The sequence below is a fragment of the Lycorma delicatula genome, chromosome 3, assembly GCF_047948215.1.
Source record: "Lycorma delicatula isolate Av1 chromosome 3, ASM4794821v1, whole genome shotgun sequence".
Taxonomy (NCBI): Eukaryota; Metazoa; Arthropoda; class Insecta; order Hemiptera; family Fulgoridae; genus Lycorma; species Lycorma delicatula.
In genome coordinates, this window is record NC_134457.1 from 204,253,752 (window position 1) to 204,271,496 (window position 17,745).

General features: G+C 27.7%; 1 protein-coding gene across 2 annotated transcripts in view; it reads left to right on the top strand.

Annotated features, from left to right (window-relative positions):
- Positions 1-12,989, top strand: part of LOC142322380 (growth arrest-specific protein 1-like) — a 69,586-nt gene extending 56,597 nt beyond the window's left edge. For both annotated transcript variants that reach the window (XM_075361398.1, XM_075361399.1), the window contains exons 3-5: positions 1,985-2,239; positions 4,691-5,184; positions 10,519-12,989. In XM_075361398.1, the coding sequence (XP_075217513.1) occupies positions 1,988-2,239; positions 4,691-5,179 (741 nt within the window). In that variant the 5' untranslated portion in view covers positions 1,985-1,987 and the 3' untranslated portion in view covers positions 5,180-5,184; positions 10,519-12,989. The remainder of the gene's footprint in view (positions 1-1,984; positions 2,240-4,690; positions 5,185-10,518) is intronic.
- Positions 12,990-17,745: the final 4,756 nt, after the last annotated feature.

A 17,745-nucleotide genomic window follows, 5' to 3' on the forward strand; every position in this document is an offset into this window, starting at 1 on the left:
ATTATTAACTAGAATAGTTGAATCGACCTTCCTTTGGGAAAACATTTTTATTTATTAAAATAAACGGATTTTCTTTTTTACTAAAGAAAGGGAATCCTCGATAAAGATTCCAAATAATGTTTCTTACTAAAGTTATCACAAAGTTAGTTTCCTTAGATCTTATCTAAAATACATTGTCTGTGAGTAAATCACAAAAAAATCAGTATGACTGGAAAGCAAATAGTAAAATATTTCTAATGAAACCTCTTAAAAACACCCATTAACTTATTATAGTCATTAAATTTATAGACAAACTTATTTTCAGCGTCCTCGAATTTTTTTAAACTTAGCTTTGCCAAAACAGAAATATAGTGTTTCGAATAACACTACTTCTACTGTTTTATGATTTGAAAGAATTATTGTTTGTTAGTATTCTACGCAATTAAAATTCATATATATATATATATATATATATATATATATATATATATATATATATATATATATATACTCACACTTAACATTGAAATAGGAATAATGATTCCCCTATTCTTTTTTCTACATCGTAATCCTGATACTTGGAAAAAAAATCACACAGTTTTAAGTTTATCCCGACAAAAATAGTATTACAGAGATTTCCTAATCAGTAAAGGTTAAAACTAATGATTTCTGTGTTTAAGAAATATTTTTTTGTTATATCTTATCAATTATTCATTTTTTAAGAACTCAGCGCTATAAAATATTTCGTACATTCAAATGAATTTACAACACTATCATTGGATAATTACTACATACATTAAACATAAAAAAAAAAAAAAAAAACAATAACCAAAAGAGGAAATTTATTATACAAATATATGGCAAGAAAAGAAGTTGCTTGAAAACTAAGGGTACATAGCCTTCCCGACAGGTAAAACAAAAATTACTATCACAAACAAAACACAATTTACAAACAAATATGATGCCACTAGAATATGTAAACTAAACTATGTTGATAGTACAATGTTCTACATTGGACAAACAGAATGCAGATTCAAGCAGAAAACGATACAACGAAAAAATAAAAATATAATTTCATATACAAATTAAAGAACAAAAGATGTATTTAATTACATTTCAATATTATAAAATAAAAAGAAAAAAATACCTCAACAACGGTTGATTAAATGGACACATACAATTTGAATTTAATACAGTTACAGTCCATATTCTATATTTGTCTTTCTAAACCTCACTTTTAAACTAAGTCAAAAAAATAAAACGTTAAAGTTAAAAAACAGCTTCGGTGTCACTGAAGATAAGCAGCAAAAACGTTAGAAAAATTTATTAATTTTTTTTAAACAAAAAAAAATTAAATAAAGATATTTCGGTTTGTCATTAAAATTTAATATTTAAAAAAAATGATTTTCTCGTTGCCCATGGATAAAAAAATCGTAAATTATTTATTATGTTAATACTGAGATTTGTTGAACATTTCAAAACTTGTTTGAGACAAATTTTATTTTAATACTTTATTGAAATGTTATTATTTTATAAAATTGACATGTATTTTTTGGTAAATAGCCAAATTATAGTTTAGATATTAAAACAACACAAACAGTATATCCATTAAGATATAATTATTGGGTGGCAGGTGTTTTTAAAAGAAAGTAATTAAACCTTTTGGACGTTGTTGAAATGTTTTAGTTAATGTATTTATTTTAATAAGTAGTGGCGTAAAACCAAGATATTATTCCTTAAGTCTTTTAGACAGTCCTTGTAACAACCTCTTTGCTAAACCTGTTGTAAATTAATTATAAGTAATATATTTTTAAATAAATAAGAAGGTGAATTTATTCTTAGAAGGTTTAATGATTTATCATTGCGTTCGATCTATAATCGATAACATCCTGCATTTATATAATCCATAAAAGTTTTTAATTTCTTATCTATATACTTTATTTCTTTTGTAATTACATAATTTAAAACAGAATATTAACGAGTATATTCTATTTATTTTTTTCAGGTAATGTTGCCCCTTGTGCTGATAGCTGCAGCTATGAGTTTGGGGGTGCAGTTGGAAGTTGATGCGACGTCCAGCTGTGAAGATGCACGTATGAAATGTGTATATCGTGTGGGCTGTAGTACAGCCCTTCGTAATTATATGCTAGATTGTTCATCAGTACTTCATGCAGAACCTCCTGTGACCCACTGCCCAGAGGCATGTCAGCTGGCTCTTATTACACTAACTTCTACCGATGAAGGAAAACAACTAATGAATGTAAGACTGTAATAATAACTTTTGATTTTACTTTTAGTTTTGTAAGACTTAATTAAAATTTTTAGGTGTACTTTAAACTAATAACTTATAACTTTAGTAACTTATATAAGTTATAACTTATATAAGTCTACTTTAGTTACTGTATAAGAATAAACAACGGATTCATGTTACTGTTTTGCTTTTCAAATCGAATACAACATTCTAATAGATTTTTTTTAATGTTACTTTTCGTTCCTTCATATCAAATATAAGAACAAATTTGGCCTTAGAAGAGATGGTTCGGGGTCTGATGAGTAGTACGGGCAATATTTTTAAAGCCCTTGCTAGAGAATAAAGTATATATAAAAAGAGGGAACGGCAATAATCTTACGGATAGGTAAATTACATACGTATGTATGTTTTCAGTACTCATCAATATTTATCGGTATAAAATTATCCCATTAAAGCACGCTTATAAATTTACTCTAAAACTAACATATAGTACAAATCAATTGAGTTGCTAAGAGCGTTCGTCTGAGCATGCGTACATGTGAAATGTTCGCATTCCCCCGCTGAAGATCTTTAGTGCATAATTTGTAATATTAAAGATAGACATTAAAAACTTAAATCAATACATTACTGCACACACACACACACACACACGTATCCTGACCCCGTAGGGGAAGACACCCTCCGCCACCACCCCTCCGTTCAGAGCCCTTATGGGTACTGGAGGTCATCCTCGAAATCTCGGCGTTTGACATATTCCAGTCCGCCTCGGCCAGGATGCCATTGATGGGAATGTTATTCGTGGCATTCGCATCGGTGTACTACTATTTAATGAACTCAAAACATACTCTCACACACACACACACACACACACACACACACACACACACACACACACACACACACACACACACACACACACACACACACACACACACACACACACACACACACACACACACATTACTTTTATATAAGATACAATAAAGAAATTATATATTTTTATTTAGGGCCATTAACAATTACATTCATTGAGCGTGAAAAAATAACAATATTTTTAATGTAGAATTTTCAATTTTTTAATTCGAAATTACTTCTTAATAATTTATTTACTTATTTACTAGCCAGACGGAGCCCCCGCTACGCTCAACCAACCGTCTAGCCAGACCTCCCGGTCACAAAATCGACCTAAGTGAGTCCAGGGTCTCAGGGTACGCTTTGCTCGCCATTCTCGTCTAGCCAGAGGGCTTTTCCCTCTGAACCCCCGCATTGTTCGTTACCCTCATAATCAGAATAATACTGATAAATAGCAATTAAGTATTCAGGCTTTATATAAACCTGATAAAACTAAATTATAAAAGACAGAATAGTAGTAACTATGGTAACTAAAGTGAACAGATCTTTGACGAGAAAAATCCATAACCGATTTCAGTTCCCATGGTGACAGAAATATAATAATAAATTAAATGTATTAATATTTTTTCCTTTTGTATGTTATATAATTTTAAATTTTAGCGCATCATTTTAATATTTTTTCTAATCTTTTTTATTAAAAACACTTTTATTGTTTTTTTTTTTTTTGTACTACTAAACTTAAAGTAGGTAGTTCTTAATTAGTTAGAATAGTATTATCTTTTATTTAAAAAAAAAAATTAAAATAAAAAACGTTTGGAAAGTACTTTAAACAAATCAGCAGCTTTATCTCCGTTTCCATCAGTTAACCCTTTCTTTATTTTTCACTTATTAGGTATTTTAATTTTTATTGCCCGAAATTCATTTATTCTTTGGAATGGGAATCTTTTACATTTCCTTAAAATCATTTTCATATCATGTGTGTTTATTTATTACGTAAATGTTTGTTTTTGGTTTATTTTGTAATTTATCTCTTTCTTTGGATTTTTCCATGTGATGTGTTTTTTTTTTTAGTCTATCTTGGAGTGTTTTTTATGTAGTATTTCTTTACAGGGTTTTTAATATTTTCCTTTTTTATGTTTGTATATCAAAAATTTTTTTTAACTTCACTACTGTTTCCTTTTTTGGGTTTTATTTCTGATTTTATATCCGTTTTATTAGATCATTTCTACGACTTTGTTTTTTGTTTTGGGGTATGACAATCTTTCTAATTTTTTGCTTTGTCTAACTTAAAAAACGATAAACCATTTTTTTCTTTTCTTTTTATAACTTTTCCAATACATTTTTTACAAAAAAAAAATTATAAGTTAAAAATCATGAGTAATTTGTATAGATCCTTTTATTTTAGCTGTAGAAATTACTTCAGTTTTTTTTTGTAATTAAAAATTATACATTTTAATAAATCTTTTTTCGTAACATGTATTTGTAATCTATTTACGATAAGGTTACAAAGGAAAAAATATTAATCGATCTTTATCTACATTTCTAATTCTAAGTTTTTTATGAGATAAAGAATTATTATAATTTTAACTGAGTTCTTTTTACTTTTAGTGCGACTGCAAAGATGAGTTTTGTACAAATTCCAAAGCAAGGTTAGAAGTCTGTCGACCTTATGTGGAACGAGCGCATAACGAAACAGTTGTATCTTGTGTTGTCGCCCAAGGAATCTGCGCAGCAGATACACAATGTTATACAGCCTTGGAATACTATCACAGACTATGTCGTTCTATGTTTGATGGTCGCAAATGTTCTTACCGTTGTAAGAACAGTATATCTATTTTACGAAGACAACAAAAAGCAGCAAAATTAGATACGTGTTGGTGTGATGGTCGTGAAGATTACGACTGTCCTAGGATACGTACGAACATGGCTAAATTATGTTTTCATAAAGAACCTGAAACTCCACCGATGCCACCTTTACCGGGAGATGTTGACTCTAATGAGCTTCATCCTTCCGCTGTTGCTGGCAGCTCTTCTATTTTTCCTGCGTTTACTCTCCTTGTCATAACTCTTCTTGCCTGCCGGACACTCGCCACGTGACAAAGGTAATTAATTGTGCATCATAATATTTTTAATTTATTTCGATCACATTTAGTTTGTAGTCTTTATTTAAACAGTTGAATTACAATTGTTCTTCATATTACGGTTTGCATTTTAATCGAACAGTCATAAAATTATTTAGAAAAGATATCTTCCTGCATGTTTTCATACGTTTACGTGCTTGTACTCACGTCTGAAATAATGTTTCAATTGTTATACGGTTTCAAATACCGGAGCTTATTAGGCTATAAAATTCTGAGGTGACAGTAGGTAGGTTTTGAGGAGACAGTGAATTAAAAATTTAAGGGAAGATGAGTACGGCAAAATCTGGATCGTCTCTTTATTATTTGCTTAGTTATTTACCACTCAGTTCTAAATATATCATTTTTATCAGTGCTAAATATATATCATTCAGAGTGCTGGGACCTATAGTGAAAACTTAGTTACAAAAAAATTATTTAAAAAAAAATGTATTCGTTTTATTTTAAATAATTTGTATCACTCTAAAGTACTTTGTTAAAATTTTTCATCGACTAACCACAAAAGCTTTTTACAAATGGGAAAAGGAGCACCGCTTGAAATCATAAATTAGTTTGAAAGTTTTTTTAAATGCTCTTTTATTATTTATTCCTTGAAAAGGTTTTACTAAAAACCTTTTCTCTGAAAAGAAGAAGAAATTTTTGGTCGAAATATAAAAATAGTTTCGAAGGAAAAGTGATTAAAATAACTTTTACCTCATTTTATCCTTTGAAAGTTTTATAAAATTTATTTTTCGAATGCAAATCACAATAACACTGTTTTCCTGAAGAAGAAGAGAAAGTGATGTACCCGATTAAAATTTTCAAAATTATTTTATATATAGTTGTTAAAGATGTTATTTTTTTCAAATTAAATCCACAAACAGTAAATAAAGATGAAGTTTCTTCTGGAAGGAGCTTGGGAACCCCAATTTTCATTTAAAAAGAAAATAAGAATGTTTAAAACGAGTTTTTTCTAATGTTAAATTATTTAAATAAAAGTGAATCCTGACCCAGTAATTGCCAAGCAAACAGTTTTTCCTCACGAGTACAGCGGTAAATAGTTTCTTAAGTTAGAGGTAAGATTTTAATTTAGATTAATCATAATTAATTCCTTACAACTGTAGAACTGCTGCACTTATTGTTATGAAATTTTTCCAGTATTTTATGTATTTATTACTTACTTTCATACATAATTACAAACAGTAATACAATAACGTCTTTTATTTTTAATAATATTACTAATAAAAAGAGAATCCATAAAACAATTTCTGCAATATAACAAAAGGTGTAACTTGTGTGAAAGTGTTAATAAATCCGTGAGGAGGGTTATTATCACAATAACATTTTATTAAATGAAACAGAAATTCTGGGATACACCGCCAGAAACTTAAAATAATAATAATAATTTATAAATATTATAACGCTAAAAGAATAATTTATTTTTACAATTATTTCAGTAATTAAATTGGAATAATAAATTTTCAATTTCATTATTTCTAGTAACCATACAAATAACACAGCATTGTATTCTCTAAAGTTTCTTGATTCCTTTATATTATTAGGTAACAAATTGTACAACTTCGCAGCTACAAATTAATAAAAATGTCTCTATACAGTTCCAATCTTGGTAAAAATATCATAGACTGATAATTCCTACCTAAATTACTCGACATATAAATGCATTAATCTATACATACTTTTATAAAAAACTTTTAGGACTCTAAAAACATAGATATATCTTAAAGGCAGTATGCTACATTTTTAAAAATTGGAAAAGATTCGCTTGATCTATTTTTATTAGAAATCATTCCTTTATGTTCTGGTGCTATCAATAATGTCTGGATTCTTAAATTTTGTCTTCTACTAAGAGAATTTTAATTGTGGCATCATAAAATAATTTTACATTTCTTTAACATCATAAACATTGTGTTCTTAAATTTTTGTCACCTGAAAAATACTTGTTTTCAAAAAAAAAAAATTCTTTTTATACGATTATTAGTATTGAATTAGGCGACGACCGCAAAATTTTTCGTGGCCGAAGAGAAAGAGAGAAAAGAAAGAGAAAGATTGAAATGGAAGTAAATAAAAACTAATAGGTAATTTAGATCTTTAGAAATTTATCGAATTTTTTGTAGTATTAATATTAATTTTATTACTTTTACTGAATATTTAATTTTTTTAATTTTTGCTTTTCTTTTTCACAATCTTTTCTATATTTCTTCTTTTTTCTTTCAATTGGACCATCTGAATCATGTTGCACAGATTTAGACTTCTTTCTCCTTTTCCAAAATTGTTTTATTTTTCACGCATATTTATTATTTTTAAATCCTTGTCAACTTCTTTAAATTATGCAATATTTGTTTTTCTGTTTTTAAATATGTAAATAACCGCTTAGTTAGTCTGTTCTCTCATCCATTCTGTTTAGATGTCCATAAAATTTAAGTCTTCTTTTTCTTATTGTAGTTTCTATAATTTCCAAATTTCTGTAAATTTCTTCTGAGCTTTAAGCCTATATTCTCCATTGACGATTTTTAGGCCGTGAATTTTTCTTAATATTTTGTCCTCTGTTTTAATTATGTTAATTTTTGAAAAAAAAATTTTCAAACATTCTGCCATATAGGGTTTTTGGTAAAATGTATTTTTTGTAATGTCTACTTTTCACCTTTTTTGAAAGGGATTTTTTTTTCTATAAGTTTTTTGTTAAATGAAATGCCACTTGCATTTTTCTACTCTAGTTTGCGTTACTTCTTTTCCCAAAACATTTGGTATTATTATTTCTCATAGATATTTAATTATTTGTCCTTTTAATTATATTATTTTCTAAAACATTGATTATTTTGTTTTTATTACTTTTACTGTTGGAAAACCATTTTGTCTTTTCAAAGGAGATTTTTAAACCAATTTATTTACATATTTTTCTAATTGTTGGATTTTTATTCTTGGTTCGTCTTCATTTTTTTTTTTACCGAGACCGGAGGAATCCCAGTTACGAACGAAGTGTCAGACTCGCTTACAGATTCCGCAAGGTGTTGTAAAGTGCATATGTAACCTGCGTTCTACCCACTAAACCTTTTTTCCTCCCCACTAGGGGCTGGACCTGTCCATAAGATATAACACAGCCCCGAGTGGTGTTTCTACCAAAGGAAGGAAAAACTGGTCACAACCCAACCTACTGGCATGGGTCGCCCCGATATGTGTACTCCCTCAAGTCAAGATCAAGATAGATAGATTGTTCAAGTCATAGATTGTTCTAGACTCTAGATTCTTATGTAGTTTTAAATCTTGAATCTATCCCATCGGGACAACGGTTCCCCGGGGTCCTGGGCTTCTCAACAGGGGTGACCCGCCGAAGCAGACCACTTCCCTTCTCGTCCGCCCTTCCCTACCGCGGAACCACGCTCGAGGTCATCATTGTCATTAACATCATAATGGTCACAGGTTTTTTTCCATCTCATGTTTTCTTTTTCTGGCCTCTTCTTCTTTCTTTCTAATTATACTCTTGGCCATACTCCTCACTTCCTGCTACTGTAGCTCCCTTCCAAACATAAAGTTAATGATATTCTCTGGAGTAAGACTGCAAAAAAAGTTGTTGTCCCTCCTCACTACGCCTCTCACATGCTCCCATCTCGGGCAATCAAATGTAATGTGTTAGGTCCATCACACGTTTTAATTTAAAACTCACACAGTGTGACACTGTGTGGACAGTGTCCACACTCGCCGCAGTAGTAACAGTCTGGGTTCGTTCTGAGCCTAAATTTGTTCAAATAGGCACCAAATTCACCACGGCCCGTGAGGAGCTGAGTCAGAAAGTAATCAACCTCCCCATGTCTCCTCAGATACCATGTCCTCAGGTCTCTTATCAGGCGCCATGTCATTTTCCCGTTCTACTCTGGTCCCATCTTGTCTGCCACTCTTCTAGCATTCCGTCGCGTGCTACGATTGGAGCAACCCCCGCCTTCGATCGTATCTTTCATTTAGCGAAGAAAGTAAAACCATATTAACACCTATATTTCTTTTATATTAAACATTTTTTTTAATGGCAAAGAGGTTATATTCTTCGACAATAAATTTTAAGCCCTAATAATTCAAATGTGAACAGGAGAGTTAAAATATTCACCCATAGTCATATTATTAATTTTTTTTTTTTTAAGTGGGAGATAGTATGTTCATACTGATCCAAAAATTGTCCAGTCAATCGTAAAACAACGAGTCTGTCATTCTACAGCTTTATAACTGAACCTGCACACACGCTAAAGCTGCAGTTGATTATCTTGAAGTTGAATATTTGCATAGTACATAACAGTCAACTAAGTACTATTCAAATATTCTACAAATCCTTAATCTACACATCCTTAATCTTAGGGGAATTAAAAGAGGTGGTATATTAATAGTAACCATATCAACAGTACCTAAGGTAAATTTGGGGATGAATTGAAGCAAATCTGTTACGGATGACAGAATTTTAATCTATAACATATAATTACACTTTTCATTTGTCACTATTTCCTACGCGATTAAAAATATAAGAAATTAATAGATTATTGAATCAATTTGTTACTTTCACACCGGTTTTATTGAATTAATGAAACCGCTAATCAATTAGTTAGCGGTTTCAATAACTAGACGTTATATTTTTTGTAATGTTTAGGCTTAATTTTATTAAATATAATTTAATTTCAATTTAGAAAACAATTACCTAATATGAAACGACATTTTGATTATTTTAATGCGTTTATGACTTTTTTAATGATTATTTTACTTTGATGTGCTTTGCAGATTATGACTATCAAAAGAGTAAATTGGAATAATTAATAAATTATTTTATTTTATGATTATTAATTAGATATTCACTTCATGAATAAATTTTATGTGAAAAGTAAATGTAAATTAGAGAAGCCAAACTAATTCTGGTTAAAAAAAAACTTTATTTATTCGTACCTTATTTTTTCTTTTATTAAAGTATAAAAATAATTCTTTCAAAAACCTTTTTTGAATTTTTATTTCTCTCAAATCGATGTTTTCTTCACCAGTATATTGAACGCATCCAAGCGTTCAACAACCTGCTCTACTAATTCTAAAGTTTTATTGAAAACTGAAAGCATTTTTATTAACTTTTTATTTAAATATATTCAAAAAGTTTCCAATTTTGAATAGAAGTTAACAACAGAAGGAGCAGAATGTGTTGAACGCTTTAGAAATAAATTTTGTATAATTTGAATAACGTAATGATTCTTTTATAAAAAATATTATTTATTTCTTTTTGCATAAATGTAACTTTTTTTGTCATGTATTTTAATTTAATAATTTTATTTTTAACAGGAATTATATGTAAGGAAAAATATAACTTCATAGCGATCTACCTCAACATGCCGAAAACAGTATTCGTTTAACAAATCCTATCAGAACCAAACAAATAAAGAAATATATTAACGATTAAATAACTTATTATAATATTTATTATTTGCCTGCGGCTAAAATAGTTACCAACTACAGGCCTACTAGCGGTCAATTGTCAGTGCTCAATTATTAAAAAAAGAAGAGATTCGCTTATTTGAGAGGAAAAATTTCAACCACAGTAATGAATGAAAGAGGCCAGTTTTCTCGACATTAATGTTATTTATTTAATCTTATTCGATGTTTAATCTTCAGTGTTGTAATTGAATCGTTATTTGTTGCACAAGCGAGAATAGATACAAATCAGTCGAACTATTACTGTTATTGTATTAATGTGTTTATATAAAATTACTGATTGGTGTAAGAGAACTTCTAAGAGAAACTAAATCTATTCTATTTCTACAAGGAATAGTTCCTTATAATTTATACATTTATTTATTTTATTGTTTTATATTTTAAGTAAGAGAATGATAGTTTGAAAATAAATAAAACAGGACTTCATTTTTTTCTGAACATTAAAGTTAGCCATTAAAAAACTTAGTAGTGAAATAAAAAATATTAGTTGGTGTAACATTCCAGTAAGGTGTTCTATATTTCAGAAGATGATGGAACGCTTAAAAATATTTGATCATTTTTTTATGTATATAAAAACTATTCTGATTTCTGGTTGATTTTAAATAAACTGATTGAAGATGAAAATATTAATTTTTGGTTTTGAATTCTCTGGGACAAAAGTAGTTTTTGTTCGTTTGAACTTAAACTTTTTTTTTTGTTCACATAATATTGTTTATTATCGTACAGAATTTTGTTGTTCGAATTTAAAAATATTCGAATTTCAAGTACATACATTCCACAATATTTTGTATCTACTTCAAAGATTTTGTTCATATATTTTAATTTCTGATCCAAAAGGGAGATCTATAATTTATAAATTTGAAATTAAAATAGCTTTACAACGGTTTAAGCTGTAACTTCGAAACCTGTAATGTATCTTAACTAAAATAAAAATAAAAAAAATAATAAAAAAAAAAAATATATAGAAATTTTAACCAAATTTTAGTATAGAAAAAGTGGTTACATTCGTAAAGTTTGAAAATATAAAATATTATTGGGTATTTGTTTAAACTATTTTACTTAAACTAATTATTATAAATCTGAGATGGAGATCTTATTTTTTAATTCAAACAAATAAAAAGAACACACACACGCGGGCACACACAAATATATATATATATTCTTAAGCACATAAAACATTACTCTGCCTGGCCATAATGCTTTTTTAAAAATATTCGAAACTATTTTTTCCTGATTTATTAATTTAAGTAATTATTTTTCAAGATGAAATTAATGAAAACGTTTTTTTAAATTTTGTATGAGATGTGAAATAAAATTATTATTAATGATAGTTTTTTTATGTAATTAGGAATACAGTATGGTTAATTTAGGTTGGCCGATGTGATGTAGCGATAAATCTCCTCAGAGATTAAAGACACTACTTTTGTACAGCGGTGCAGGTTTTTTACTGAAGACATTAGTAAAAATATGCTAAAAATATCATTGACTGAAAGAAGGACTGGTTTATACTCGTAGTATGATATAGTTTCTTTAACTTTAATGTTTTTCGTTTTGCTTTACATATCTCATTATAATGTAGCAGGAGTTTGACGGCAGTTTGAAACGGTATTACTCTGTCAACCTACATTATTTTATCTTTATATTTTTAAATTTTAATATAGTATACAGTACTGGTCTGTAAGGTCATGCTTTGTAATTATTCTGCTTAAGAAATTTAAACATATTTTTTTCAAAGTATACTGGTTTATGGCAAACTGATAATTCTCAGAACTGAAAACATTGAATATCTACAATTTTTAACTTTATGATTCAATTAACTCACAGCACACACACAAACACAAAGAACCCTCGTACTAACACTTCTTCTTTTTCTGTTTAACCGGAGGCTAAACAGAAAAAGAAGGACCATTCCTGAGATGTGTGGTTAATTGAAACCCAACCACCAAAGAACACCGGTATCCACGATATAGTATTCAAATCCGTATAAAAGGAACCTTTACTAGGTCTTTAGTGACTTTACTAGGATTTGAACCTTAGAACTCTCGACTCTCAAATCAGCTGATTTGCGATAACGAGTTAACCACTAGATCTGCCGGTGGGCTTTACTCACTCAGACATAGAGATATAATTGTGCGCGCATGCGAAGTATATCTCAAAGTAACGTAAACATTTCAGAAACGGGCTGTACTGATAAAATTAAAGAAACAATATATATTTAAAAAATACTTTGTTTTCGAACCGTTAAGTAGTTGTAAATAAAAGCTTAATTTAAAAAAACGAATTTATTATTTGAAACTAAGATATGAGTAGACCTGTATATATATATATATATATATATATGCCTAACATGCTAAAGTAATTTATTTATTTTTGTAGTTAACATTTATTTCAGTCTCTTTACTGACATAAGTTTTATATCAATATTGGAAATTTGAGGTAATTTATTATTTTGTAATTTTTTGACTTTTAAGTAAATGTGTTTAAAAGTTTTTTTTTTTACACTTATTCAATATAAAAAATTAAAATGAGATTTTTAAAGACCTGTTTTAGTAATAAACATAAATTTTTATTGAAAATATGTTTGTTTATATTATTTAATTTCTGGACCATCTTATCTGAATTATTTTCTAAATTTTTGATAATAGTCATTGACTTTAACATAAGATTATAAAGACGGCCAAATATGTTTGCAAAATCTGAATCGCTGCTCTTATTTTAATCTATAATTTATTTTATCTTTTGATACCCGTAACTAGAAAACAAAGTATTTTTAATCTATATTTTTAAAAACTTACACTGATATTTTTTAAATAACTAACTTGTAATATAAAAAAATGACAAAAATGTAAAATAGATGAGTAAACTTTAGAACTGTTCTACGAGGATTGCTTTAATTGAAAGGAAAAATCTAACTAAAAATAAAATTCTATTAAAAAAAAAAATGGTGTCGTTTACAAACTGGAATGCGTATGTTCTTTTTAATGGTCTCTGTAGATGATTTACAGTAACCTAGACGCTAAACAGACAAATTAAAGAAAGGATTAGATAAGAAATACTTCCCAAATCAATTTGAAGCTAATAATATCTCTAGTTATTTTTAGTCATTTGTGTGTGTGTATGAGTTTACTTGCTATACATACATTTCGCCACACAGGTATGACAAAAAAAGAAGTCAGAGTGTTTCCTTTTTAATTTAGTTCATTCAATGGAAATATTTCTGTTTATCTTTTTAAAATAGGTTTAAAAAAATCAAGAAAATCTCATTTTGATAAAAAAACGAATTTAAAATTAAAAAAAAATTATTATCTATTTTTTAGCATTTTCTAGCGCTTTCCTGTAAGTTTTTAAAACATAAATTTATTTTTTAGTAAATTACATTTATGAAAATATTACTTTATATGATATAAGGATTCAATTAACCATTAAAAAAAAGAAAAATAAGTAGCTTTTTTTAAAGCTGTTATGGCGTAGGCATTCCTGAATGATGTTATAAATTATTATTATTATATTGTTATGTTATTATTTACGTATATATATATATATAATAAATTAAAAATAGGTTTTATATATTATTTATGTAATACAATTAAATACTATTTATTTCAGCTAATTTAATAAATATATTGTAGTGTACAAATCAACATTAAGAGAAGAAAAAAATGGAAAAAAAATGTATGAATTTATAAATACAGTGTTATATTTATTGTAGATCTTAATTAAATACAATAAATTTAAGCTTTATGTATATTATATTATTTATATGCCAAAAATAATATAATTTAATCAGATGATGTAAATATTTATATTTATGTAAATTTAAAATGTACAAAAGATTCTTTTTTTTTTAATAAATAAAAGAAATGTAGAGAATAAATTTTTTCTTTGTTAGATTGACCTGGACCACCCACGGTAGATTGTTTTAATTGTAATTACTACAATTACTATGAGCGAATAGATAAACATTAATTCACTCCTCTAATTTTGTGTTCCTCGCCTCCTAAGGTGACAGCTGATTTCTTAACAGACTTTTTGCAGTATGATGAGTTTTCGGCTTTACAGATGTTGCAGTTTGTAATTTTCAATTCGAAATTATCTATCCCTCCTTTTTAAATAACAGTTCAGTTTTTGCTTTATTTGTATAAATTCGTTTTTATTTTGAATGAAGTCTATTGTACAGATGATGAATTTTAACTACAACTTAAAATGTATCTATTCTTTTTTTTTAGAACGGATCATCTAAGATTCTTGAAAATTATTGCGTTATATTTTTTTATTTCTATCAGTAAAAATATAAAATGTTTATAATTATATATTGATAATAAAAATGAGATTTTTATGAACAAATAAAAAATACAACTTTAAACGGTCGTCAGGATGTATATATTTTTTTAAACGTTCAAGTCTAATTTGTAAATATAATTTAAAAAAATATATATGTTAAATATCTTGATTAATATAGAATAAAACTTTGATAATGACAACAGAAATCTGTTTTAAATTAATACTTTAAATATATCTCTTCTGAGGATGGTTACAAGCGAAAACGCTTGAGCTGCATAAATAAGAAATTTTATTACTTTTATTAACAATTTTTACGTTAATCCCATCAGCTAATTGCGGTCGTGTTAAATCTATGTATATAAAATATAAACTATTCAATAACGTTACAAAAGTATTTTTTATTTGGTTTTTGATTATTAAATGTTAACGTCTGTATTACTTTTTGTTGCTTTTACCTAATCGAACAATAATTTCCAGAATATTTTAAAATAGCTATTTCATCAGAGTCCCTTCGTAAAGATAATCAGTCAAATGAGGAAAAGAAAAAAAGATTAATTAACCATTTATTTTGAAACATTTAAAATTGCGCAAACACATAAAATATTAATAAAAGAGTTACAAATACATGTATAAAAAATGTTTGTTAATGTGGTTTTTTGAACTCGTTACTTTGCCAATAATTACAGGTGATCAGGTTACTTTAAATTGATTTTTCATACCGATAAAATAGAACAAAAATATTTTACTTGAAAACCTAATTATTCGTTGTTATTTATTATTATTTTTTATTAGAACTTTTTGAAACATTAATTTCTTTGACAAATTTGTTTATTTATAAAAAACATGATTGTTTACAAAAAAATTGTTCAATTTGAAACAATTTTATTACAAACGTAGCCAAAATTCCCTAACTCTTTTTGCCATTTAGTGTGGCAAATATTTTCTTAATAGTGCTATATTCAATATTAAGAAAATAATAGTTCGAACAGGTCTGGAATATTTGTAATTCAGGATGCAAATTTGGCGTTAATCGAAAGGCATTTAAGCCACCGGGTTAGTAATAGATATTCGAAATATGACCACAGGCTGTCAGATCCCAACAGTCATAGCAAGGATACACTATTGCAGAACGGAGCAAAGATGCAGATAAGTCTAAGAATGAACCACAGAACCCAAAATGGTAAATCAGAAAGGGAGATCTACCTACGGAAAAATTGGAGTACGGAATAAAAATTCCAACGAATTTATTAGCTTTAAAACCTCTTCCAGACTTTATGCTTCAATGTGGGTATGAAAGAGGAGATCGAGACATTTTTACCCCGATTGAGAGTAGTAGATTATTGATCAATGCGGGTGAAAAAAATTGCTTTTTCATCAGAAGTGGAAAAAAATTCCTAGAATATGATGTTACCGCAGGATTTTTTATAATGTAAAAGCATGTGTGTAAAATATAAATTGTTCAGATGAACCTCTTATCAAAAGCTGAAAGAACTAAATTTTTTACACTCGTACCTTTATGTACATGAGTACATACAATTATATTTTACACAAGTACATACATGTTGCTGTACACAAAAATAGTACTGCTTTTCGTTAAATTTTCTCAAAATACTTTAAAAAAATACTACAGAAAACCATTCTGATCCTATAAAAATAGCAGTTTGAGTTAACTGATGATAATTTTAAATTAATTTAAAACACCCATGACCGAATGGGTTTTTGTACAGAACAGTGTTTTCTCATTTGGCTGTTATTTTCATATAATATATTGAATCGAATTAATTAACCCAACTATACAGGGAAAAATAATACAATTCAAAGAGAAAATAGTATTCAGAATATTTATTTTTAAACAGCTGAGAATTTTGAACCCTTTGACGGAAAAAAGCTTTATTTAAGAAAACATCACCTTTGAAGATCAATATTTCATATTGTAAATTTTATTGTTATATAGTTCGATGGGCGAGGGTCATGAAAATAAACTAAAAACCAGGTAATATTTTTTAATATCTGTAATGATTTCTGGTAATTTTGTTTAGAAGGTTATTGAAGAGGACTAGATTTAAGAAGTTTTAAAATGAGGTATGTATAATATAATTTATCTACTTACGCTGATTAGGTACGAAATTCTAATCTCATCTTTCATTGTATCCAATTATGGTACAGATGAAGTTATCACGTTATAATTGAAAAAAAAAATATATATATATATATATACAACAGAAGAAAAAATCTTTTACACTGAATATCCCATTCTTAAATTTATCATATAAATTTAAAAAAAAATCTATGCAATATAAATTACCATAATAAAAAAATTCAATGCAAATTCAAAATATACAGAAAACCAAATTTTAATGATTGAACCAACATTTTTATTATAACCATGTTGCTATAAACATAATACTACAGTCTATAATCTAATAAAAAAATACCACGGATCAATAAAAACTGAAGTTAGTATAATTAAAATGTAATAAAATCAATTGACATAGAAATATGTTTTTTGTAGAACTCTATATTGAGTGAAATTAAAAAAAATATCTAATAAAATAATATGTTATTAAAATGCTTAATTCTATTACTCATTGTAGTTACAGGTTTTGGAATCTATTAAAAGAACTAACATATATTTTTCAGAAAAATAATGTACATAGGCGAATTTTATTATTAGAAGTAAAGCTTTGCAATTTAAACCGCTTATTCGCATATAAAACCGCTGTTAGCGTAAAATAAAACATTTTCAGACTTTGGATGTTGGCAGGAAACGGCCGGTAGGCCCGACTATACGACAGT